The 27,069-nt window shown below is 40.1% G+C and overlaps 1 protein-coding gene across 2 annotated transcripts; it reads left to right on the top strand.

Moving 5' to 3' along the window:
* The first annotated feature begins 227 nt into the window (after positions 1-227).
* Positions 228-26,462, top strand: aff4 (AF4/FMR2 family, member 4). 2 transcript variants are annotated; one of them, XM_082548642.1, is made up of 21 exons: positions 228-550; positions 12,869-12,998; positions 15,858-16,625; positions 17,125-17,163; positions 17,301-17,387; positions 17,630-17,657; positions 17,755-17,818; positions 17,980-18,072; positions 18,763-18,907; positions 19,110-19,863; positions 20,001-20,152; positions 20,654-20,739; positions 21,083-21,305; positions 21,655-21,752; positions 22,169-22,232; positions 22,838-22,974; positions 23,355-23,426; positions 23,586-23,679; positions 23,826-23,869; positions 24,012-24,229; positions 26,074-26,462. In XM_082548642.1, the coding sequence occupies exons 2-21, from the start codon at positions 12,873-12,875 to the stop codon at positions 26,199-26,201; spliced, it is 3,420 nt and encodes a 1,139-aa protein (XP_082404768.1). In that variant the 5' UTR covers positions 228-550; positions 12,869-12,872; the 3' UTR covers positions 26,202-26,462. The 2 variants fall into 2 exon arrangements, with proteins under 2 accessions (XP_082404768.1, XP_082404767.1); XM_082548641.1 differs by lacking the exon at positions 228-550 and adding an exon at positions 7,670-7,926.
* Positions 26,463-27,069: the final 607 nt, after the last annotated feature.

The following is a 27,069-nucleotide window of genomic DNA, read 5'->3' as shown; positions in this document are numbered from 1 at the left end:
GTCAACCTTGCGCGTCACAGAAATGCTGCATTCACACCGAATGGGAATTACTTAGAGCTATCCGAGGGGTACGATAAAAAATAAAATAAAACTCGCAGCTGCTAAGAAGGCTCAATCGTGTTTTTAAAGACATCGTCAGCGGTGCTGACGTGTTAATTAAGATTTACTTTATGACAGTGTTTACTGTGTCGGATGGTGGGATTGACAGATTTCCGACAGCGCAAATGCACCACCGCTTTGCCATCCATGCATTCAGTCCTGTCTGTGGTGGTACCTGCTGGCTGCTTAACTTAGCTAGCAGTCTTACCTATCAGTTCAGGAGTAACAAAAAAATGAACGCGAGAGAAAATGATTTTTATTTTGTTTCCCTCTCGATGTGTCGTCGTGTTTTAAGGAAAAGATGAAGACCATCCACTTGGTTTTAGTATTTTAGCCGTTAGAGCATTTTTTTTTCTGAATCCGTTTTGCGTGTAACTGGAAGTGGAAAAGACAAAGAGAAAAAGAGCTTTCCAATAGCTAGAATGGTTTGGGCCTAAAAAGAAGACAAGAGGTAAGGATGCCAACTTTGATGGAAGACGTTAGTTGGTGTTTTACTGCATTAGAGGGTATCTGATATTTGAAGTGAACGCTAATTAGAATTTCGCCAAAAAAAAAACAGTAGCTTCAGGGCTAGCTAGCCTAGCCTTAATACGCTACTAGCAGGGTCCGGCTAGCTAACGTTATGCTAAAGCAGATATGCAGGTAGTCGTGTAGGTAGCGTGCTAGCCAGTTGCTAATGATTTGGTTAGACATTGTACCTGCTTTGGTGTTCTGGTGGAAGGAGACTTTAATTATTCGATGGATGGGAAGGGTAGATGTTACTTTTATACGTTTCTATGCAAGGAAGTAGGGGAAAATATCGCGGTGATAGGAGTAATGTTTTTGTTCCTGTCATGGCAGCTAACAGGTCATGACGACTGATGTTTGTGTTTATCCGTGGCTGACATAACTTGTACACCTAAGTTTGCTCTTACAGACGGCGGCATAACTATATGATACTACACGTGCAAATGATAAACATACTATGTTTCCTTTGCATTTGAAATACAGACTATTCGCTCTCCATTAAAAAGCATCTGGGGAATCAAACAATGGGACATAAGTGCTACTTGTTTGTACTTTCTGTGCTAGTTTATGGTCGTTTTAGGTAATCATTGGCTCTTGATACTCGTTATTTTTCGCACAGTGACGACGAGCATAAAGTTTTAGGTTCGTATCCTCCTCCTTTATTGTATTACTAACTCCTAGTGCCACTCCTTGCTGTGTCCAGTCAAAGTCTTTATTTGCATGGAAAATCAACACTGGGGAGAAGGGCAGCACAGTTAATCCGAATGTATGCTTTGGTTGAGCGAAGGATCAGCTGATGTGCTTTTCTAGGAAGCCATTTTACGTGCCATAGTTAGGGGGGAAGGGCCAGAAAATGCGTGATAAGTCCAGAGTTCCTCTTAACACTTGTCACTGGTAGTTCATGCACGCATGTGGAGGGATGGGCTTGACGCATGGAGACAAGGAAAGTGCAACCAACTGACTTATTATGGTTGGCTGCACTTAGTCGGGAGGGGGGACGAGTTCATGCCCTAAGGTCATGAACTCGTTCACGGCAGGTAGCTGTGAACCGGCTCAGCAACTTTAGTCAGATGGTGGATGGAGCAAAAGCTGTACTTGAACTGTGGTTGCAGTTGTTGATTTGTTGTTATGTAGACATAACAGGAGTGTTGATATTGCAGTCGGATTCAATTATGTCAGAGAAAAAACTCTCCCCCCCCCACCCCCCCTCTCATACAGTGGAGTGAGCTGCAGTACTTGGCTGGTTTAGGACAACTGCTGTTTTATATTCAATAATTTTCTGAAAATGCCAGGCAATAGTGCAGTCTGAAACTCCAGCTTCCACTCTAGAAGATAAACAAATAGTAAATAAAGTTGGGGTTTTTATAGCAAAAAATGGACCTTTGAGAGGTGATTATACACTATGACTAGACTACATTACAGACAGTTTTTAACAAATAATGAGTTTATTGCATTAGTAAATTACACCTCATGTCTCACCGACGTGGTGATTTTCCTCTGGTACAAGGCTAAAACCTCTTCTGTGTGCGCTGTTAAGTAGTTTAACTACAGTGTAGCCCTTGGTTGGCGCTCTTACTGTATTTTAATACACAGAAGGTCACCCACTTGTTTGACTATACAATTGAAATACTCTTAGTAGCAGCTTGAAACATAATGCCATCACCAGGCTTGCTTGAAGAGCTGTGTTGATGGCAGTAAGTTAGAAAGCTGAACTGAAGTGTTGGCGCTACTTCAAAGGTTGTAGACAGAAAATTAATCCAGGTAAAACATGCTATTTTAAACTGTTAAAAATAGCTCATATATGTGTCATGCCTTTGTTTTTAAATGAAAGTGTTGAGCAGAGAGATAAGGTTGATGCATGTGACTGTACATTGTCTGGATGTGATAGTCTTTGTTTTGGGTTTCCGGACACCGAAGCACCAAAGAAAACCTTAAGCATACTTGACATTCAACTGAGGCTAGATGACTTCTAGATACCAGCTTTGTTAGTTTAAAAGAATCTTTAAAAAGGGGGGAAAGGGTTCCTGGAGCAGCGATGTAAACACCTTGTTGGCAGTAATGTGTAAATGTGCTACTGGTGACGCGGCTTACTGTGAAATCCTCTTCACTTCCTGTTTGGGTTTTGCTGTGAGGCTTCAGTTTAACAGTTTCCCCTGTGGCCAAGGCGAAGGGCACACATTCAGTCGAGATGTTATGCGACTTGTTTGTCTGTTCCAGACAGAGCAGTGCATGCATGTTTTCTTTGGCTTTGGCACACCTATTGTACATTCCTGATGTACTCCACTGTTGTTTTGCTGGCTGGATATTTGGGAAGTGAGCAATGTCTAGTTTCAGACTGTTCAACTGCAGCCCATTGTACACAATTTCAAATCTGAGCACCTACATTTGAGGAAAATTAATCCAAAGCTTAGAATTGCCTCTTTAGCCACAATTTTAAAGAGAAAAGCTATTCTTCTGTTGATGATAGAAATGGTTTTAAGGTGTTGCGCTTGTCTGGTTTATGCATTGTGCAGATGTTACAGCTTTTTAGCATTTACCTTTTCCTCTTTAACCTGACCCAAAGTACAAGTTAATTGTGTGGTCAGCTAAGGTTTGTAAGTTTCATAATCAAATCTTATTTCCTGTACAAAGAGAAGCTTGTTGAGAGTAACTTGTTTGAAGGCTCTTTCTGAGTCTGCCAGCTTAATTAGCCCGAATCTAATCAGACATCAGCAGCTCTCTTTTTATCCCCCAGTACTGTTGCTCACGCAGCAGAGAAATATGCTGCTCACTGTGTCCTGACCTCATGCATCTGTTCTTCAGCTTTTGTTCTCAGCGATGCGAGTTAAACTCTCATGTGGCTTTACAGTCCTGTGAAGGTGAAGCTCATTAAGGCCATTTCATTTCACAGATCTGGCATAGATTGGTGCTGTGAGATACTGCTTTATAATACTATTTTTAAAGTGGAACGATAATAGCCTCAGTCTTTTTCGGTGGCAGCAGTAATATGTCTCAAATAGTAGTGAAATTCATTGCCACAGTATGTTCTTCTTGTTTTGTTTTAAGCAGGATAAGTGCTTTGAAGGAAATAACAAATGCATTAGGAACAGAAACAGAAACAAATCCCAGAGTCAGAGGTATGAATTTATGCAATACGCAGATAAAATGTGGATTTTGTAGATTTATATTGTTAAGCGTCTTATGTAAACATTTTGCATAAATAATTGTCTACATTTTAGGGCTCAGCTGCCAGTTATTTTCATTATTGATTAATCTCATGGATTTATGTTCTTTCTTTCTTTTATAAAATGTTGAAAAGTGCTTTGTATATATTTACACCCATTTCCTTGGTGATGCTTCAAATGTTCACATCAACAAGTGTGAAACCCAAAAAAGCTGAAACCAGCACATTTTTGATTAGAAATTACGAAAATTTCCGCTCAGTGCCCTTATCAAAAATATTTGCTGATTCATTTTTCGACAGCACTTCAGTTAATTGGCTTATCATTGCAGGTTTTCACTCCTCCATTTAACCACAACTGAGCCTTTATTCTAGCTACGAGAGAGTTTAATTGGATGTTTGGAGGTTAGTGATAGACATTTCAGCTTTAGATGTAGTGCAGACTTTTCTCTGAGTAATACAGCTGAGACTGATGGATGGGAAATTATTACACAGAGAGAACTACAGTCTTGTTTGACCTTTTATTAACTTCAGGAAATCTTTGCATGTTGTTACAGTTTTAGTTTGCAAAGTGCTTGCTGTTTTAAAGGTTAAGATTTAGTTTGACTGGATAATTGTAGTTTCTTTAAGGTAAAAAATGACTAACTAAGGAATGGTTTATTCTTCGGTAGATTGTTTCATCACACTAAAGGAAGGTCTGATAGACTCAAGATGGGTAGCTAAAACCTTATGAAATGCATATTCACGAAATGGCTTCTTCTCTCTCTCTCTCCCTCTCTCTCTCTGCGGTATAATCCATGTTGCTTAAATATTATTCGTATACTGCTGCTCAGTCTGCTGAGTTAAAAATCGTACAATAGATCAGAAGCAGGTTAAAAATGAAAAACCTCTTGACAGGCTTGTGTTGTGCCTTCTGAAGAGCTTGAATGACGCAGATCCTTTGGAAATGTTGCCAAGATAACTGAGGCTTGGGTGTCATGTTCCACTAACAATGTGGCCTAAAAAGTACACTGAACATTATGTTATCTGTGTCAAACCTGCAAGTGAGAGCATTTCTTTTGTTTCTGAGTTCACGTGACAATGTTTACCTAGGTAAAATCCAAATGAGCTTTCGAGCCTGGTACTTTTTAGCTTTGTTTGTAAGAGTTACTCTAGATTTTAGAGTGTATATTTTACCTACTACTTTACTTTGCCTACTAGATACCTAAGTTCTTTAGAAGAGCTTTAGAAAAGCTTTAGAAAATGACTATTTTAAGTGTTTGTTTTTTTTTAAATCTGTTTCACAGTGCCATGAAGAGACTGATTTACCGTTTTGCTCTTGGTAAACAGCTTTACTGAATGTTAAACATAAAAAGCTCCTAAATTAATATGAGTTAATTAGCTGTGTACATGCACAACAGTCTCAGCACTGAGCCTGTGATTGGTAAATGCTGCCAGTTCCCTCTTATTCAGATAATGCACGCCTGCTGAGTGGAGGCTTTCCAGGCAGCGAGTCAGTTCAAATGCTTCAATCCTGCTTTAATGAAAGGACATAAGCAGTTGTTTAGAGAACATGCCAATCAAGACCCGAGACTTGTTTTGATATGCTAATTGGAGCTAATGTGCAGCCACATAGAAATATTGAATTCTTTTAATTGAAGCGGGAATTTAAGATACTGCCCTCTTCAAAAATTCCTCATCTGCACTTTGATATAAAAGTCTCAAGGAAAATCAAGCCCTTTTCTTTCCTCTTGAAATGCTGATACAGAAATATGGCTTGCAGGGTTTTCTTAATGAAAAGTATTGCATGTTTTAGTGATTGAAAGCCACTCCAGTTTTTCCCAACACTTCTTCTTAGTCTTCTTGCCCTAGCTGCATGTGATTTTTGCCTGTAGTCCTCACCAAACAGCTGGTATAGAGGGCAGGTTTGCTGCATTTGAATGGACGCTCCCTCTGGAATTCCTGCAGTCAGCAGGTTTGCTTCAAAAGCACTGGGGGTGGTAGTGGTGGTGGCACTGGCTGTCCATCTGCACCTGCTACAGAATACTTTCTGTAGAGCAATCTAAGGTGCTGTAAAGTCCTGGAAACCAGTTATGATCGATGACACTTGTAGTTTTGCTTAACCAAGACTCACTGAACATGCAATATTTATGTTTTAATATCCAAAATGAATTGATGTACATACAGCTCATAGCTTTTAATACAAAATTAGAGCCATTTGTAATGTGCATAGTAAACCTTTTGTTAACATTTTCTACTTCATGAGCCTGGTCATTGATTAAATCCTCCCAGGGTAGTACTTTGCTTCTATTTATAAAAGTAGAGGGCATATGTAATTGCCGGAAGTGCTGAGAAATGACAGACTAACACACTGTGCTTTCAGATTCAGCATGAATGGGAAATAATTCCAGCCAGTACAGTATCTCTAAGAGCGTAAGCCTGATGATACAGACATGCAGCTGTTGGCAGGACTGTACAGCCTTGGTATCCATTGATGACTATTTATATCAGCTGTGTCTATTATAAAGTCCATCAAATGGAGTTTCCCAAAGTTTGGAGACCGGCCTTCGTTTTAATACTTTAAATAACGCCACAAGCAAACAGCACAGCGTGCATCATTGTGTGTGGGGAAGAATTGGCACAGTCAGCATAGAATTAATGTAAAACTGTCATAATTTATGAGATTATTGAAGTTGAATTTCTCTGCAATTAAATCAAAGCACCCTCAGATAATGAGGGCAAAACCTTGTAAAGATGTGATCAAATTCAGATATATTTTTGTTGAAAGCAATAAATGAATGTTTAACACTTGTACCTAAAAGCCCGCCCTTTAATGTTCTTGATTAATGATAAACATCTGCTGAAAGTCAAGAACACAAGTGGCATCATTTTGTCAGCTTGTGTACCAGATAAAAATCCTCACAGCTTGCGGTGATGCCACACTTGTCAGCATGTTTCGTCATCATCTGAAAAAGCCTCATGTTTGTTACACCCAGCATACTGGATGCCTAAGCGCTGTGACTTTAACAGGCTGCATGGGTGCTTTGCCCTGTGCTCCAGGGCATAGTGGGGGGTGGGGGGAGGTTGTTGATGGAAAGAGCAGCTCTGATTGGCTGGGTTGTGCTGAGGGCCGTGACATCACTTGGAGGAGAGGCTTTGCGGTGTAAAATAACATCTCCTTTTATGGGAGGAGGTGGACTGTGCCATTCTCGGAGAGAGGTGAAATTTATTCCCTTTCTCGCTGTTTCTTCAGTCCCGTTTTCCTGTAGATGCTCTAATTGGCCAGCATGGCGGTTGTGGAAATCATTTCCTTAAGGCCAAGCTCATTAATTTCCTTCGCAATAATCCCCTTTTTAATTTTTCACTCCTTCTTAATTTTGTGTGTAAGAATAGGGTGTAAAAAGGTTCAGTAAGACTAGGTGATCTTTTAAGATTCCTTAAAGGTTTAATTAGTCACCCCCCCTTTTTTAAAAAAGAAAACAAAACTGTGTTTCTATTAGTGTTTCAGCAAGCTTTTCAAATTGATGGCTTGTGCTCCTTGCTTTGTTATCTCATATTAAATTATTCCTCTGCTACTTTCTGAGGGGTTTAAAGATTAAAATCAGCCTAAAGTGCTCTCAGTCAAACATCAGGCACTCTTCTATAAAAATAGACATGAGAAATTAGGTCTCTTATCCCTAATTTATCTATTGCATTCACTCCAAACATTTAAATAGCACAAATACCCTCGCATTTATTCAGTATTAACCTCTTTCTTTCACCTCACTTTTCTCATTTTTCATGCATGCTTTATCTTCAAAACAGAAACAAAAGCTGCTGCTGCTTTCTGTAGCCTTCACCTCGCATGTGACCAACCCCCGCTGTTTGCCAACATGGTATTTCCCGAGAACAAGCAGTCGCCTCCCCTCCCTAAGTCAGAATTGTCTCCACTCCAAGGAAATACACAGTACCTTCCAGTCGAGTAAAGAAACTTTAGTCACATTCTTTCAGCTGGACGCCCACAGATACATCTAGATTTGAAAAAGAGGGGTCAGGTTTTCTTGACTGGAGGTGGTTTGTGTGGAAATTCAGGCTGACAAGTCATGACGAGAATACTTCTGAATTCCTGGGAGATCCTGTGAAACCTCCTCCCCTCCTTTTTCCAATGTTTCAGTGGTTGGGGCCATGGCCTCTCAGTCAGGGTAAGAAATGCAGAGCTATTTAACTGCTTTACTCATTTCGCTTGGTGTCTGGTAAGACTAAAGCACATAACTTTATCCTATTGTGAATACTTGAATATGACAGATGAGACATGTTTGATTTGCCTTACATAATGGCTGTGTCCCAGAGTGATACTGAGAAAATCGTGGGGTTTTTTCCCCTGTTTTTTGTTTGTTTTTAAAGATGAGATCTGACTGTTATGTGGTACTTTAGAACGAGACATACGAGCTGATTCATTTAGGTACAGAGTGATCTGCCTTCAGACTTTGACCTTTTCAGTTTGGCACAGTGTTGAATGGCTACAGTAAACCTAGCTGGCCATCACACCTTCATATTAATAAATGTTCTTTAAACTTAAAACTTTTTTTCTTATTGTTAATCCATCTTATTTTATTGGAATAGGGAGGGGAGTGGCTCAAGGTTTGGATTTAGGCTTGGTAAGTCAGGAAAATGCCAATCAAAGCTCACCTATATGTGCATCTTGACTTTAAAGTAAGGTTTTACTTGTTTTGAACACAACACAAGTAAATGGTGGTTGAATTTATTCTCGATTAGTCACATTTTATTTGTATAGCTTGCACTTTTAGCTACTGATATCTGAGAAGTATATACAGTACGCTCTTTTTGGCCTAGGTCAAATTGGAAAGGAAACCCCTTTATTTTGTAAGTCATAAAATTATTCATTCAGTTTGAAAGTGAATAACAATACCTTGTGACGTGAGAGATGGGTTGATTTGGAGGAATTATGATTAACACCATCCACAGTGTTGGTTTAGTTGCTTGGACATGTTGAACACAAAACTGTTTGTGGAAAACCAGCTGTGTGTGCGGTAACAGTTTCACTTCTACAGAAATAAATCCATGCCTTTTATTTTGTGGATTTACTCTTCATTCACAATTTAAAAATCTTGATGTGTACAGAAAGGCATGGTGTTTTGCTCGAACTTTTTGTTAATCATATTTCTTAATTAAGAATCAGGGTCTTGGTTTGGTACTCCTGAGGCCTAGTTTGCGTTTAGAGGCAGGTCTAAGACTAAACTATAAACAGATTGAGTGCAGAGGCTTACCACATACGTGCCACATGGTCATATCATGTCACCAACACTTGTTTTTCATTCTTTTTTTCTGTTTGGGTACAGTGAGTACTTTCTCAGTTATTCTGAAGCCAAACTTAAGTTTTCGTGAATAGGACCATGGTAATTTCTCTGAAAGTGTGATTTTTTTTTTTTTTTTTTTTTTTTTTTTAAAGTCAATGAGATTTTTTTGGGAAGAGTCTAAAATTAAAGCGTACTACAATTATTACTAACAATTATTAGAAATGTTAGAAGTTCAACAACCAGGAGGCGCAAACAAGACAGTTGAGCCTCCTTGGCTGTTGAGTTTCTCTCGTAATACTAAAGCGTCACACCCTTTTCAAATAATAACAAATAACAGCTCAGGTAAGTTAGTTGGCAGAATGGAAATGAGCTGTGTTTACAAAGGATCCTGCCTGGAGCCTTTGATCAATTAGCACTGTGGCTTAATCACACATGCAGGCCCGCACCCACATTACATCAACAAACTAATATACATATATACACACGTGTAGTACTAATACTGCTGGAGCAGATTAAAATCACCCTTTTATCTAAGCAATCAAATGTGCATGGATGTAAATAAAGTTATGGACAGCATTTATAGCAGGAGGCCATGTTATCTGTAGATGATAATCATAGCTACTTCAGTTTTAGAAAGTTTGTCATGCAAAGTGTGTTGCTAGGATTTGGGTTTTGTATTTCCAGCCTTGGTTCTTGGCTGTGCTTTAAGTCAAGAGGTGATCATGATGTTAATGGTATGTTTCATGAAATAAAGTTGACTTAGTCGCTTCTTTATAAGTGTGGCTTAATGAACCCTAGCCATAGTGGATTAATCCCTATACCTCCTATGAGTAATGCGTCGGAGTTGTCATTACTCATAGATGTCAGGGTTGATGATATAAAACGGTTAAAGGTCGTGTTAAGAAAAAAAAAAATAGATTGGTTGGGAAATTACTGTTTAGACTAACTGATGAGCTTTTCTAATAGTTCATTCAAAGCTTGACCAGCATATGGGGACAAGGTTTAGTCTGTAACACAGTTTATTTATCAATTTAATTTTTTATGATTCATCAGTTCCTCGTAAGTCTCAGGTTCCAGTGTACTCTCTCGCCATTTGACTTCCCTGTGTATAAAGAATTTCCTCATCGTTGAGTCAGTTTCTCATCCACTTCTTACATTTTTTAGTCATGCTTGGGAAAGATTAGAAAGACCCTGTGTGTAGTTTTGAGAATCTACAAGGAGGCCGGATGGTTGCTGCTTAATCGCACTGTGTCAACAGCCTTACAATCATTGTTGTCACTGGCAGAGCTTGAAGCTGTCGACTTAAACCGGGAGGCGACACGCCTGGATGACAGCGTGCTTGTTTCTATTTTCAAACCTCTGTAGTTGCTTTCTGTTAAACAAAGTGCACAGCAGAGGGAAGTCACATTTGTTTTTTTGGCTCACTGCACCTATGAGGTGCCTGATTTCTCCTCTACCAGAGCATTTTTGGTAATGTTTTAGAATGGCTCTGAGTTGTTATCGTGATAATGTGTACATGGATATATTACATGTCGCAATGATGTTTGTCTCACTGGTGTCAATCCATACATCCGATCAGAGGGGTATTGCCCTTATGACTTTCTCCTCATCTGATTAAATAATACACATTATGTTCAGAAGGAAAACACAGACTACGGGGTGTGTTTATTTATCTGTAGGGGACCCAGTGAGTTCCAGCTAATTTCATAGCAGATAATTACAGTCTATTTTAACTTTGTCATTCATTGCAAGCAAACATCCAGCACACAGTCCACCCAAAATTACCAATATTTTAAAAGCAATCAGGTTCTTGCAGGTTACAAGAAAAAATTTGTGATTTGATTGCTCTTAAATGTGGCCCGATCTTTCATTTTAGTCACACAGTCTGCAATAAACACATTTACTTTCCGTGACTTTATTTAACACATTTAGTCATAACACTGGAAAAGCCTGACAGTTTTTTGTTGTTGTTGTTGTTGTTGTTGTTGGGGTTTTTTTGGGGTTTTGTTTTTTTTTTTTTTCAAATTAAGTGAGCTTTTGAGTTTGGTAAGTTTAGTAAGATTCATACAAACTCATTTTATAAAATAAGTGTTCTGAGACTGTTATAGATGTTATGAGACATGACAAAAAGCTGTTTTAGTTGATTAATAATTTTGGGATGGCATCTCGCTTGGGTTAAGGTCAGGACGACATGCTCATCTTTGTTTTCTTATGCTTTTGAGTTGTCGCCTTGTTGCATTCATTATCCTTTCCTAAGCTTTAGGTCATGGACACAGTGTACTTTTTAAACCATCCATCAGTAGTTGTAAAGTATCTAGGCTCTGAGGTAGCAACTTGGCCAAAACCATCATGCTCTGTCCACTGTGCCTCGCTATAGTTGTGCATTTTTCCCAGAAAATTACATTTTTGTCTCATTTATTATCCCATAAGGATTATTTTATTGAAGAGATTTTTTTTTATCAATGGTATACCTTTCTTATTCAGTGGTGCTTTTTTAACCTTATTATATATTTATCGTCAAGGCATTGCTCACAACACCAAGTCTTTAAGAGGGAAACCTGCAAATTAGTTTTGGGTGATTTCCCTCCCCCTTGTTTAGGAAGAACCGATAGCAGGTGGAGGAAGAGGTTAAACTGTACTACTTGATCTACTATACTGTGCTCCCCAACCAAAAGAAATGCAGCTTTCGCTCAGAGAGAAATGCTTTCAAGTTTATTTTCAGCTTCCAGCATGAAGAGAAAACAAACTAGTGCTAACTGAAACCCTTGATCGCATACAACAATGAATGGTTTAACGCATTGTAATTAGTGACTGCAAGTAGGCACTGAACCACTAACCTTTTGTCTGTTTTGTATATGTTGGGGTGTGTTGTTGTTTTTTTTTTTTGTTTTTTTTTTAATTAACAGAGATGTGTACTTAAAACAGTAATGGGGCAGGTTGAGTTGAATTTGCAGGTAATACCGGTAGTGTTTTTATTGAATACATTAAGAGGAAAATAAGCTAAACTGTTGACGTAATTGTCAAACGCTTGGTGATCAAGCTGACCATCTTCGACATCTGAGATCCATCAGTGCAACATTTGCTTTTTTAGATGCTGTTAGAAAAGAAGTTAAATTGTTTTTGATAACCTTCTCAAAGTTTTTATTTACATTTTTTTTTTTTTTTAAACATGTTAGTGGTTCAGTCAGATTGATTTGTACCCTTTGGATTTACCCAGATCTCAATCATAAATAACAAAGTGCTCGCAAACGTTTCCTGCAACTGTTGATGTTTTGAGATAAAAAGTATGTAAACTGCAGCCTTCTCACTGTGTGAAAACATTGAATTGGTAGTTTCAGCTGGGGGCAAATTGTGCTGACCATCTGTACAAGGAGATTATTTGCAGATGAAGTAGGGTACTGCACAGTGTCTAGACTAGGCTAAGCTTATTAGAACCTACTTTCTCCATAGGTCACAACTTCCCCTGTTTATGATACGTGTGGGATTTCACTAATGACAGTTATGTTTGTGCTAACAATGAGTCAAAGCAGAGCACAGCGGTAGTGTGATCTTTCTCAATAGTTGTTGTGACTTTATTGTTTTTTTTGTTTTGTTTTGTTTTAAATGGTAAAGGGTAAAAAAAGAAGAGAAAAAACTGACCATTTCTATTTTTCCAAGCTGACTTTTTAACAAGACTATATGTTTGCTTAATTCTTCCGCACTTGTCTCCGAGATCTCATTTTCATAATATACTGCCCCTGCAGGCATCCGTGTTCAGCAAAGACATACGCTGTTTGTTTATTATTTCTTCTCATTATGTTACCTTGTTATTCTTCTGTGTTGATAGCAACATGAACCGTGAGGACCGGAATGTGCTCCGAATGAAAGAACGAGAAAGGCGAAATCAAGAAATCCAGCAGGGAGGAGGAGAGGCCTTCCCAGCAAATTCCCCTCTCTTCCCCGAACCCTACAAAGTGGTAAGTTTGTTCAACTCACGTTCACTTTATCTGGCACCTAAGTGGTTAGTAATATTAAGGGAGTCTGTAACAGTGACTGGAAATGCAAGGTGTCAGACTGTGCATAATAATAATCAGTTCCTGCAAATTAAGCAATTACAATGTGGGAAATTCCTGCACACTATTACAGCGATCTAGTATTCAGCACAACACTGCTGTTTCGGAAAGTCTTGCTAGCTTAAACAAGCACGTTCCAAGAGCTAAACTATTTAGAAATGTAGATTTACATCAACTGAAATGTTAATCTGGATCGTCAGGCAGGTAACACTGTTACTAAGGTGAACTATAGCCCAAAAGCAAGTTTAAGGCTATTCTTCTCAGTATGTATCAGTGAAACTGAGCTGAATTACAAGTTGGAGGAGAAACACATTGAGGCCTGAAGTCTATAGTTTTTCTCAGAAGTGTTGTCCGCCCAAAAGCAAGATATTTATTTAGTATTTTAGTATTTATTTATTTATTGTCATTGTCAAGAACAATGAAATTGCGTTTGGGGCTTCCATACAACCCAAAAAAAAAAAGAAAATAATAAATACCCCTTAAAACCCAAGTGTACATATTTAACCCAGTGTGACTCCAATGCAATAAGACAATCCTTAGCAATAATGTTCGTAGAAATTCAGACAAAGACCTGAGAAACATGACAAAATACAACAATGCAACCCATTCAATATTATTGTACTGTGAGATATGATATCAGAGATGATAGTTATCTATTTAAGAAAGTAGATGGAACACCAGCAACATCGATTTCAAGAGGAAATTGGTAGGTTTGTGTGCAGTGTTTGTTCTAATCATAATTATGGATTAAAAGCGCAAATGTTTCTACAAAGATTTGAGGTTTGAGTTACATACTTGTCAGATAGTTGTGAGCAGTTCACCAACTCTGCACTAAATACAGCACAGTTTAAAAACACCTGGCTTTGGGTAGCTTTTTGGCATTACAGTTGTTGAAAGCAAACTAAAGACCAGAAAACATGCCTCCTCTTTGCAGAGCTTCCTCTTGTGCTTGCAGACACACATAGATGTAGGCCAGCCAGCTTCAGGCTCCTGCCCGGCCAATATAATTGTAAAGAGGATTTGAGTTCTCTGTACTGGTCTAATCTTTGCCACTAACCAGATTTGAGCAGATGTAAGTGGCTTCTCTCTTTAGCTCGAGCTGGCCATCAAAGAGGCAGTGAGGAATGTGTTCTGACAGGTTGGGAATTGAAAAGCCACCAGAGGTAAGTGAGGAGTGTTTTGGGCCACAACAAAGATAAAAAAGCTGACATTAAAGATGGAAAACTCCTTGACCTTTACAAAGGAAGAAGCTTTTCACCCTTGTACATTGTGATCTGCTGTTTTCACACACTTGATACTATGTTTAAGAACAAGATGGTGTTCAGTCTTTGCAGTATCAGAGCAGAATTTTGGAACAAGCAAACTGCTTAAGTCTGTCCAATAGAGTTTTCTCTACTTGTGCGAGTCTTATATAAGCTTTAGTTTGACTTTTCTCTCCTCTGTCATGCTCCACTAAGTGGAAGTTTAGTGTTCTGTATTAAAGGCCATGTGTGCACGCAGCTGCAGCTGTGCCCTCCCAGATGTAGACCAGCACAGCAGTAACATTTTTATGGCATAGAGTTCACGCACTCTCTCAGCGGCACAGAATAAAAGCTTATCTATGAAGCCGCATATTGTTTTTCATGTTCTTTTCACTTAGAAAGGCTCCTTAAAAAATAAAAATAAAAATCAGGGATCCCTCAAATTATATGACTGGGTAGGTGCTTTCACCCTAACGGTACCAGGATATAATTGGACCCGAAAAAGCCAAAGTGACTCAGCAAATTAAAAATCTATTAAGAACATTTGTCTGCATCGAAAAATAGGCAAATTAAATGTGTGTCAGATTAAAAACAAAAACTTGTGGCTGTTATTATCGGATATCACAAAATGGCAGAAGAAATGTTGAAGAGATGGCAATCAGCGGCTTGTTCTTTGTAGCTTGTTATTGTTGAAGTGTGAATGATTGAAGTTATTTATTTCTGCTTTAAAGACCGTACTGCTGCAGGACTAAGTGTTTTTGTCACACAGGAACCAAAAGGTGAAAAGTGTTCCTGTGGTCATCTTGGAGGTTTCCTCTGAAAGTTTCAGCAGTTGAACAACCACTATACACCATTGTTTATCAAGAAAGAAAAAAAAAAGCTTTGACAGAGTTACAATCTGAAGGTTTTCCTCTCAGAAATTTCCTCAGTTAAACATAACGCAACAATGGTGTGTTATGTGAAAGCAACAGTGCAGTTGTTCAAAACAAAACAGCCTAAAACAAAATCGAAACCAACAGCCATTAAGAAAAATAGGTGATACCTAGCTGCGCATATGTGAGCCAGGCAGCGCAGACCGGAGGTAGTGGAGTGCACGTTATGACCAAGCTAAGTTACATTTCCTGCTGCAGATAACGGCTAGTATTTCTTCACCCTCGGTGTGACTCTGTCAAACAAAACTGAAGCGTGAGGCTACGTGTGAAACTGGATACTCTACACAGACTTTTGTCACGGGCTGATTGCAAACAGGTCGGCTGGAACTCGTGGCCTTACAGTGATTGATTATCTTCTGTGGTGGGTGTCTGGGCAGAGCGTAACTGTGTTCGCAGATGGGTTTGGACAGATCTGGGCTCAGTCTGAAAAAGTGAACTTTGTGTTTAGGCCTCTCACTGCGCCTCTGTTTTTGGTTGAGCGCCTTTACCTCAAATGTTGAACAACTTCTCTTTTCTCTGCTTTCCCTCTTTTCACTCGTGTTCTCCACAATAATTATTCTTTGTTTGTTTGTCTCTGCTTCACTCTGCAGGTGAGCAAGGAAGATAAACTGTCCAGCCGTATTCAGAGCATGCTGGGCAACTACGACGAAATGAAAGAGCCAATTGGTGACACCATTCCAAAACTTAATAGTAAACCATCCAACAGCTCGTCTTCCTCTGAGGAGAAGTCGGGTCCACCTTTGTTTGGTGGGGACCAGCGGTGTGGCGGCAGCAGCCAGAGCAGTAAGTGGACCCCTGTTGGCCCCGCAGCGGGCGGATCTTCATCCCAGTCCCAGAAACGCTCAGGACTCCAGGGCGGGCACAGCAGCCAGAGGAGTAACGGAGGCAGCAGCAGCAACAGTAGCCAGAGAGGGGAGGTGCGGGAAAAAAAGTCAAGTAAACACAGCGGAGGTTCCGATCACTCGAAGTCACACATGTCAAGTCCGGCAAAGGGCTCTCTAAGTTCCTCCAGTAGTCACTCGCGGAGCTCTTTGTCTGCTGAGCAGCATCACAACAAGGACCGCTACCGCTCAAAGTCACCGCGAGACAGAGAGGCCAACTGGGACTCACCTTCACGGGTTCACACGTCCTTCCCCAGTGGACAGCACTCAAGTCAGGCCTTTCCCCCATCTCTCATGTCCAAGCCCAGCACAATGCTGCAAAAACCAACAGCCTATGTGCGGCCTATGGATGGCCAGGAAACAGCAGAACCTAAGAGTTCGCAAGCGGAAAGCTACACTGGACAGTCGCATAGCAGCACTGTGGGAGAGATGAAGTCCAAGCTTGCCAAACTTAAGATCCCTTCCCAACCTGTAGAGGTAAGACCTGAGTCTCAATCTCATGCTGTTGTGAACCTGGTATGTTGACTATTTAAAGAATGTGCTCTTTGTTTGTATATCACCTCAAGAGCAGCTTTTTGAAGTCTCTCTTAAGGCAGATGCCTTTTTGAATGTTGCATGCTGTGATCATTCCTTCATTTTCTCTTAGACCCACAGAAATATATATATTTCTGCCTTGACTCAAAACAAGAGGTGTCCCTCTGGTGTAACCCTGATTGTACATTAGAAACGACCTACCAACGGCTTGTGTAGAATTTATAGCTTACTATGTCAGAGAAGTGGCATGTGTTTGATTTAATGATGTAATGATTACGTTGAAGGACCTCTCAGCTTGTTACACATGGTCTGAATGAACTCCTAGTTCTCAGAAAATGCCTATAGGATGACTAATAGGGCTCAAAATGGAAGCCACCTCACACATGCTGTACTGAGATCGTGTTGTTTATACGTCTCATAAGCATGCTGTTTCTGTCTTTAGGGATCCGGTGATGCCAACTGTGTCGACGAAATTCTGAAGGTACAGACACAACTCTCATTTTCATAGAAAAGCCATCTGCTTCAAATAATTGAATGAACCATCAAGATTACTCACACCTTAAAGCTAATTTTAATGGATTTTTTCCCTTCTCTTTTCTCTCTCTTTTTTAAATTCAGGAAATGACTCAGTCATGGCCCCCTCCTTTGACGGCCATCCACACTCCCTGTAAAACAGAGCCCTCCAAGTTTCCATTCCCCACCAAGGTCAGCAGCAGTGTCTGTTTGATTAATGTGATTGCGTTGTGATGAACTATTTCCATTTGTATGAATCAAACCTTGCATAAGACAAGAAAAGGAGGGTTTTTTGGAAGGTTACTTAATGTGATAAGTCAACTTGTTACTTACTGCTTGTATTGAATGTATCATGGCATCTTTCGCATGAATGCAAAGTCATATAATAACGCAGAGATTCATGAAAATAAGTTAACACCTCTTTTTAATTTCAGGATACTCACCCTTTTCCAAGTGGGCACAGTGAGTATTACACACACATAAAATAGTGAAGTAAAGTTAAATGCATATGTTCTAGGCTTTCAATCAATACATATAAATCTTTTTATGTGTGTTTTAGAGCGAGGCAGTTCATCAAAGAGCTCGAGTAGCCACCAAGCCAAAACTTGCGATGACCAGCCCACGTAAGTGCTTCATCTTTGAACCTTCTTTTTCTCTTTTCTTGTCAGTAGTGAGTGGAATAGTTGAACAATAAATATTTGAGTTAAGAAGCTAAAAGTAATCACAGTAACTCCAAACGACTGTGGCGACATATAAAGAATAACAAATGATTCCCGTATCTCAGTAGGTTGGAGGAAGACCTAAGGCTAAGCAGCAGTGAGGACAGTGATGGAGAACAGGACTCTGCCAAGAATGCCTCAAGGAACACATCAGCAAGGTAAACTGTAGAAAACATTTTTTAAGTCCTTAAGTTTTATCTAAGTCCTATGTTGAGACTTACTGTTTTAACTTTGAATCATTTTCCCAATCTTGAAAGAAAAACTTCACAGCTCGAGTAGCTTTCTTCTTATTTTTCAGCCATTTTGTGTCTTGTCTTTATGTGTTAACCGCACCTTGATGACATAGTGATGCCTGAAATATAAAACCATATTTTTGCTGTACTGCTGGATGCAAAGTGTGTGTGTGTGTGTGTGTGTGTGTGTGTGTGTGTGTGTGTGTGTATATATGTATATATACATACATACACACACTTTTTTTTAAAAACTGAATATATAACAAAGCTGCTTTGAGTGTGTGGAGAAAGACAGAGAATGCAAATCTTGGGGTTTTTATGCACACCTTGTGGCTTGACAGTTAAAGCATCGAAACCTATGAACTACCCAAGGACTCTTGAGCAGCTACTACACAGGTTGCATTAATAGCCTTATGCTGACTGATTCTAAACCCTGAAAAATGCATACATAAGTATTCAGATTTTTGCTGCGGTAACGAATAATCTCAACATACACAGGTTTTTAGTGACTCGACCGTAAAATACCATTATTGATCACTTAAAATCTTTATGTGGAGGTATAGATGTTTGCTCATACACCACAATGACAATGTTTAATGCTCTCCTATTGAACAGCAATAACAGCGAAGCAGCTGAGCAATCAAGGGACGACTCCAGCAGCCATAGTGGCTCAGAGAGCAGCTCGGGCTCTGACAGCGAGAGCGAAAGCAGCACGACAGACAGCGAAGCCAACGAGCAACCACGGCCTGCCTCCCCTGAAGTAATAATTTTTCAGTTACTTTATACAGAGCTGTAATACCGCTTGGTTGATTAAGGATTGTATGAACCAGTTTTCACACTGTCCACTTCTCTTTTTGGATTGAATATTTATATGGTACTTTCTTCTAGACTCTTATATTTTGTTAGGAGTTCAATCAGTGAGACTGTTTCCTAATTCTGTGCTCCCCTCTGTACCCCTTCAGCCTGAAAAACCCATGGCAAACAAGTGGCAGTTGGACAACTGGTTCAAGAAAGCCAAGCAGTCCTCACCTTCATCCCCATTGGACAACAATAACGTCCCACCCAAATTCAAGAAAGATGGCCGAGATAACAGCTCAGGGCGCAGCTATAGTAGCCAAGGAGGGGGGTCAAAAGATTCAGCAGCACCCACCCCAAGCAGGGACCTGCGGGCAGCCCAGAAAGGTGCAGAAGGTGGCCGTGGCCGGCAAAAGTCACCCGCACAGAGCGAGGGTGGCACAAATCCACGTATTCGAGTGGGTAAAAAGCAGCCTAAAAAATCTGAGAAGCCTCCTGTGGTAGAGGAACCAAAGGGAGGTCTGAGAGTGGAGAGTGAGCCGGCTCCAGAGATACCACCTCATCAGCCCAAAGCTGCTACGAAGGGTTCACGCAAACCAAGCAATAAAAAAGAACCCAAATCCTCGCCGAGGCCCACTACTACTCCCTCCAGCACTGCAGCCCAGCGCAAGCCCAAGGCAGCAACCAAGACTTCTCAGAAATCTCGTGAATTTGTTGACACAGACTTTTCATCATCAGACTCCGAAGGAAACGACAGCATCCCGTCCTCATCCCAGACACCCAAGTACACAGAGAGTATCAGGACACCCGTGTGCGTTTTTTCGCCTGGGGAAGAGAGAGGGCTGCTGTCTCCTCTCAGTGACCCCGAGGACCGCTACCCTGCAAGACAGCCTCAGCAGCAAGTTTTATTAGTCAAGATAGGTTAGTCGAAACTGCTCGCAAGTCTTGTAAAAAGTCCAGAGAATATGTCAAGGTGTAGTGGGCACTGAACCAAAGGGATTTCTTTACTTTGAACCAAATTAAGGATACCCTACCCTTTTCCTTCCTGTTTCCCATAGATCTCAGCTTGCTGTCCAGAATCCCAGGGCGGCCCTACAAGGAACCTGCAGAGATAAAAGTGGAGAGGGAAGACTCTCTCGACAGGGACAGCAAAGACTTCAGCAAACAGAGCTCTGAGAAAAGCTCGAGCAAGGCCAAGAGGAAACACAAGGTAGAGCAAATTTCAGTGCTTTTTGTAAGAAATACACTGTATTTCTACTTGAAAGCAAAGTAAAATAGAAAAGCTTGTTATTGAGTATCCCTTTCACTTATTAAGGTCCCCCCCCCCCCCCCCCCCCCCCCCCCCCCGTATAGCATCTCTTGGAATAGCACACAGACAGATTTCCATTAAAGCAAGAAAGTGCATTTGAGCCAAAGAACAATTGACTACATTCTGGTTGAGATCCAGACCTGGATTTAGCGCTGTTAGATGACTGTGCATTTTACTTTAATCATAGCCACACAACTACCAAAGATGGAGAATTAAAATCTTTGTGACTGGATATTTTGGAATGTAACAGTCATTTAGGATAACAGTGAGCTGGCATAGTTGAGCTATACCTGCATGAGTTGGCGTCTTCCGATAATAATTGGAGGCGTGTAACCTATTATTAAATCTGACTTTTTCTTTAATGCACCCTGCTTTTTATTTTTCTCTCTCATCTTTCTTTAGACTAATGAGGAAGGCACAAAGCCAGAGACCAAGCGGATCAAGCTAGAGGATAAATCTACATCCCATCATAAAAGCAGCAGTAAAGAGTGAGTAATCTTAGCTTTTGTCCTGAATATCATTACCAGTAAACCCTCTGTAAGCCAGGAGCCTAATGTGACAGTAGTAGTTAATTTTGCCTTTTCCGATAATCACACAAAAGACAAAATAAACCCTGTAAATTCTAATGAGCATCATAACAGCTTAATGTAGTGAGTTTATTATTATATCTGAGCCCCTTCAAGCTGTACCTGTTAGCCATTATGCTCCATATCTGCATTCTTTGTTTATAATTACATGAAATGTTAATATTTAACTTTTTAGTTTTAATGTTTTATGTTGAGCCTAGTTTGACACAATGCATAATGAAATACTGATTTAAATCCCACTCAGTTCTAAAAGGTCTTCGGAAAAGAAAGAGGAGCCAGTCCCCTCTCCTTCCATGCGGACAATTAAGGCAGAGCATCCCAGTCGAAAGCGGACAGTCAGCCAGTCCTCCACGTCATTGTCCAGCGGGACAGGAAGTGGAAAAGAAGGGAGCCACAGCACCAAGGGCAGCTCCACCTCCAAACATAGAAAAGGAGAGGAAAAAGGGCGCAGCACACGTGACTGCAAGGTAGGCATGAGAAGCCTTTGTTATCTCTGATACCTATCAAATGTTGCAGATAGGGCAGACTTTCATCTTGCCAGTTGTGCAGTGTTTTTCCCTGAGCAATTTAAATACCAGAGCATGCATGGAGTGGGGAGGAAGTTGTCGTTGAGGGTAGAAAGGGAGTAGCAAAGGTCATGGCTTGCAGTGTGTATCTACAACTATAACATAATCACTGATTTTTGGTGGGATTGTTTTACATTTGTATAAGATCAACCTCTAACTTGTTGTGACTCTGTCCTGTTCTGCAAGTCTGTTTTTTTAAAAAAAAGCTTATTTTTCCCTAAAATGTTATTTTCCCCATACTTCTCTGCAGGAGAAATCCTCAAAGGGTTGCGATAACCAGCTGGCTGTGCCCCCGCTCTCCACAGACGGCTCCAAGTCTCAGAGATCCAAGCTGGTGTTTGAGGACAGGTAAGAGGAGCTCTTTCCACTGTGGATAACCCCTCAGCGGGGCACAGAGAAAGAACTGCTGTGGGGATCTAGAGTTGCCTTTGATGCATAAAGCTGCAGGAGGTTGGGGAGGTCATGAATAGATGTGCCTGCATGCCAGAAAAGTTATGTTAATTTCCATTTTAAAAGGCTCTCTGCTGGGAATCGCTGCCTTTTTAATGCCGTGGTAACGCAACAACATAGTCTTGCTTCTTATTTTCCTACCTTTTCACTTCACATTTTGATTTAATGAGATAAGAGCTATTTCAGGAGTTAAGAGACTTTTTTTATGACATTCTTTCCAAGTTTCTACGTTTAGTGGATATAAAAAGCACGCCACAGTGTCAAGAACACTTAAATGATTTGATTTGTTAAACCTTCTCATTATTCTCTTTCAGGGTCCATTCAGCAGATCACTACTTACAGGAGGCCAAGAAACTTAAACACAATGCAGATGCACTGGTAAGAGCAAGACCCCAATGACTGGTGTAATTGAGAAGACTTTAAAACATTAAATGACATTTTCTATGGAGCTTTATGTTACATATAATAAGAGGTTTCCTTTTATGCAGAAAGTGATTTCACAGTGACTTTTTTGTGGTGACTGTGAAATTTTACTTAGTTTTCAAAGCTGCTTTTAGTTTGAGCTCTGCGTGATTTCCTTAAAAATGGTAATAAAAATGCTTTTATTACCGGGTCACTGTAGATGAGCAGGTGGATCTGTTTGGTATCTGTTATGCACACTTGCATTACAAAATAGCCATCTCTGTTGGATTATCTTATTCTTACTCAAAGTTTAATTATTTAGTTGCTGTTTTCTTCTTTTCTCTCTAAACACAAAATCAGGATCATAAGCTACATCAGCATAATATTACTTCAGTGATATGATCAGTTTATGCAATCCCAACCAGGTCATATTCAAACCATGTCACTTATCTAATGTTACTGACCAAAACCATGTCAAATTATTGTCATGTGAAGGTAGTTTGTCCTCCCAGTCTCAAAAGAGTGGGTAGTATTTAATCACTATGTGTCCTCTTTATTTATTTATTTAATTTCCTTTGCAGTTTGACCGTTTTGACAAGGCGGTTTTCTATCTGGATGCTGTGGTGTCTTTCATTGAATGTGGTAACGCGCTGGAGAAGAGCGCTCAAGAGGCAAAGTCTCCTTTCCCCATGTATGCTGAAACGGTGGAGCTTATCAAGTAAGGGCAGCCATAGCTGTGTTTATCACTGTCAGCAGAATTACACTTTAAAGGAGACCTCCACTGGTGAGAACCACTACATATGAGGACGTAGTTGTTCAAGAAAAACAAAAACAAAACCTGTATCTCTGTGCCAAAGGCCAAGCACCTCAGGGCTGCATGAGGCACAAGTTGCATAACACACCACGCTAATGGTTGATTTGCATTGTGGGTAATGTGAGCACCAGGCTTTGACAAACAACTCTCTGCCTCTGCTGCATGGGTTTTGATACTTAGTGGATGGAGTGCTCCTTTAAAAAGTACAATATTTAAGGAGGTGCTTAATTTGCTTCAATCCTTTTCTCCTAAAAACTTGAGCTCTTGATTATCTCTGCATCCAGATACACTATGAAGTTAAAAAGCTACATGGCCCCAGATGCTACTCCAGCAGACAAGAGGCTAGCTGTGCTGTGGTGAGTACACTGAACAACATCAGGTGGTGGACTCTTGTCTTCAGCTGTCAACTCCAAGTACTCATTACCTGGCCGTGTAACTTAAACTTTCCACACATTTCAAATATTTGTTGCTTCTTTCTTTAGTTTAGATCAATATTTATCCTTTTTTGCTTCCAGCCTGCGATGCCAGTCTCTTCTCTACCTGCGGTTGTTCAAGTTGAGAAAAGACAGCGCTCTAAAATACTCTAAAACACTCACCGAACACCTAAAGGTACTTTTTATTATTAACTTTATTTCCTTGGCAGACCTTCAAAACCAAAGACGTGCAGTAAAATTCCACGAAAGACGTTTTTCTCTGTGAATATGTAACATGCTTCCTCTGTGTGTGCATAATGTTCTTCTTATTTCATTTTCCAGAACTCTTTGAGCAACACCCAAGCTCCCTCTCCTGGAATGGGAAAGTAAGTCACATCCTCTGTTACATCTTTTGATGTATAAAGTAAAGGAGAGGTTCTTATTTGCTGTTCTGTCAAGTGACTCCCAGATTCTCCCTCACAGTGCCAGGAAACTCATTGCCATGTCTGCTTCTGTTTCCTGATGCAGTAAGACGGCAGGTATGCCCTCTCCAGTATCTCCCAAACTCTCACCGGGCACAGCGGGTGGCTACTCAGCAGTCAGCAGTACCAGCAGCACTAGCTCGTCTGTGACCATACCTCAGCGGATCCACCAGATGGCTGCCAGTTATGTCCAGGTCACCTCCAACTTCCTGTACGCCACCGAGGTCTGGGACCAGGCTGAGCAACTATCTAAAGAGCAAAAAGGTATACGACACAAGGATTTGCTTGTTAGTTAAAAGGAAGAGACATATGGTCTTTGTTCTGGACTTTTAAATTTATGTTTAAAAGCAAACACAGATGGGATCTAGAACTATATATCCTGAGCTGCTATTTTCTACATCTTTAATAGCTCAGCAGCAGCAGTAAGGTTTTTCATAGATGTTTGCCAGCAGTATTTGCACCCACTGTGTAAAGAGATTTGAGTATAGATCTATACAAATGGGCAGCAGGTTGGCTGATCGAGCATGCAGACCATTTTTTGTTGAATTTTTTTCCCCAGCTGCATTTTATGACTAATTTGAAGGTTTTATTTGCCCTGGTTGCAGAAATGTTTTGGTAATGAAGTGTTTTTCCTGTCACAGAGTAGGCCTTGAGATCTGTTTACCATAAAGGCAATGAGTTTGTTCGGTCTGTTTTCCTGTTATTTATTTATTTATTTAAAGTAAAAAAGCAGATAGTTTTGTTTTTTTAAATGGTTAATGTACTGTTAGTTTTTGGGGTTTTTTGTGGGGGGGTTTTTTTTTTTGGGGCTCTTTCCAAGTTTAAAAACAGCTTCAAATAGGACTAATTTGCTATCAGACGATCCTAGCATGCCTCTTTTTCAACGTTTCTTTCCTCTCATCTCTATTTTAGAGCTTTTATATATTTTATAAATATACAGGAGTCTTGGCAATGAGCTACCAGAACACTTAGGTCGTGCCAACAGACGTGTCATTTACTAGAGCAACATTTCTTCAGATTGCACTTCTTTTTCTTATATTACTTAATAGTACATATTTTAATATAATATGGGTGACTGTTGTGAATTGGTGCTATCTAAGCAACTTTAAAAAGAACTGAATATATTAAGATAACAGAGAGTAAATGTGTAGTTAAAGTTCTTTACAATGATGGAAAGGGGAGTTTCCCTGTTCTGACCCACTTAAGATCAAAGTGGGCCGTATCTGGCCCACAATCTAACATCTGTGTTCTAGATTAATGTGCAAAAACGGATTTTATTTATCTACCTATAAATAAAATGTGTTTTCATTTTTTTTACAGATGTCAAACTGTTTTTTGAATTCGAATCATTGCAATATAGTAATAATGCAAATTTCATAGCTCGAAGTATGTTTGTGATTGACTGAACTTCTGATTTAAAAACTACTGCGTTTACAAGAAACCCTCGATCGTCCACAGCCCACACAACGTTATCGCCACAATCTAAAGATGGAAAAGTCAGCAGCATCACTAAGTGCACAATTTTCCCTAGCTGTCTGGCCAGTTTTCACCGCCGTGTGTGTGTGTGTGTGTGTGTGTGTGTGTGTGTGTGTGTGTGTGTGTGTGTGTGTGTGTGTGTGTGTGTGTGTGCGCGCTGAGTTTGGGGTTTTCCCCTCATAGTTGAGAGGTTTGCTGGACGAGGATTTGAGGCCAAATAGTTTATTGTCTTTTTTCTTGCAGTTTATGCCTCAGATTAAATCTTCAATAAATCAGATTTTTTTTCCTTTTTTTTTTTTTTTGACTTAGTATTGAGATATTTGTGGAGAGTGAAGATAACAAACATTGGAAACATTGAAACATCGGGCTGTTCTTGATTGCCTCATTGCTTGGCTGTTTTTGTGTGCAGCTGGGATTCTCAGTCTGTGTCCTTTGGCTGGTTTTTCCCGTCACACATGTTGACAAATGTGACAAATTGTGAAAATGTTTTTTGTCTCTACAATCGGTGTACGTTAAAACCCTTGATTGCACTTAACTCTGTGTGGTCTGGTTGGTAATAGGACCTAATTTATCAGTCTTCTGTCATTTTATTAACCAGTCTTTCACTCGCTTTCTTTCTCCCTCTTTTCCAGACTTCTTCACAGAGTTGGACAAAGTTATGGGACCTCTGATTTTCAACACCAGCAGCATGACAGAACTGGTGCGTTACACTCGGCAGGGCCTCCACTGGCTGCGCTTGGACGCAAAAGTTAGTCCCTAGCGAGGACTCACTCCCTGCAAGCTGCTTTTCCACACACCCACACCTCAGCCTCTTGTGTTTGGCAACATCTGCTCAGAGACAGACACACAAATGCACGCACGCATGCCCTCAAAAAAGACAGCCACACAAACACAACCCTCCTCTGGTCCTCCATTTACACACACGTGTGATGAACTTCTCAGACATATCTCCAACACTGTGTCCATTTCCTACACCAGCTTGCCAAAAAAAAAAAAAAAAAAAAAAAAAACGAGACAAAAATACCAACACTGAGCAATTTAGAGCATCTCTCACCTTCGACGGCACCACACAGGGAGAAGCATCCAAACTGCAGCAGGAGTCAGAAGAGCTTATATATCGGCATTCTTAAGAAATCTTCGAAGGCCATGTTTTTAATCTCTTCAGCATGGAAGCACTGGGTGAATTATTTATTATGAATACACTAAAACTCTGCTTTGGTTTTTAGGCTACTTTGGCTTTGAACTTTTTATTTGTCTTTGTTTCACCAAAGTACCTCCCATGAACACCAAAGGTGCTTTAAAAATGAAGGTTTCTCTTTATCATTTCTGTGCCTTGTATGTCAGCTACAGGAAAAGTCACCGGTCATATCTGATTCAATTATTTTTCTTTTCTTTTCACAGTTTTTACTTTTTTGTCTTTTTAACACTTAACAGTTGTTTCAGCAGTTATTCTTGCAGCATTTACTGGGTTTGTGTTTTGTTTTTGTTTTGTTTTTTATGTATTTGCAAAGATGGTGTTGGTCACCACAAATTAAACCTTGAAGAATCCCACTGAAGATTTAAGGACTGAAGGAAGGGCTACTGTGCACAGCAGATTTCGTGGGGCACACACATATTTATTAATGATC

The sequence above is a fragment of the Aulonocara stuartgranti genome, assembly GCF_965226115.1.
Source record: "Aulonocara stuartgranti genome assembly, chromosome: 10".
Taxonomy (NCBI): domain Eukaryota; kingdom Metazoa; phylum Chordata; class Actinopteri; order Cichliformes; family Cichlidae; genus Aulonocara; species Aulonocara stuartgranti.
The sequence above is the reverse complement of the archived record's forward strand: the minus strand, read 5'-3'. Positions and strand labels throughout refer to the sequence as shown.

Coding starts and splice junctions, on each gene's coding strand:
- aff4 (XM_082548641.1), top strand. Junction 16,626..17,124: donor TCCCTTCCCAACCTGTAGAG/GTAAGACCTGAG, acceptor TTCTGTCTTTAG/GGATCCGGTGATGCCAACTG. Junction 17,164..17,300: donor GTGTCGACGAAATTCTGAAG/GTACAGACACAA, acceptor TTTTAAATTCAG/GAAATGACTCAGTCATGGCC.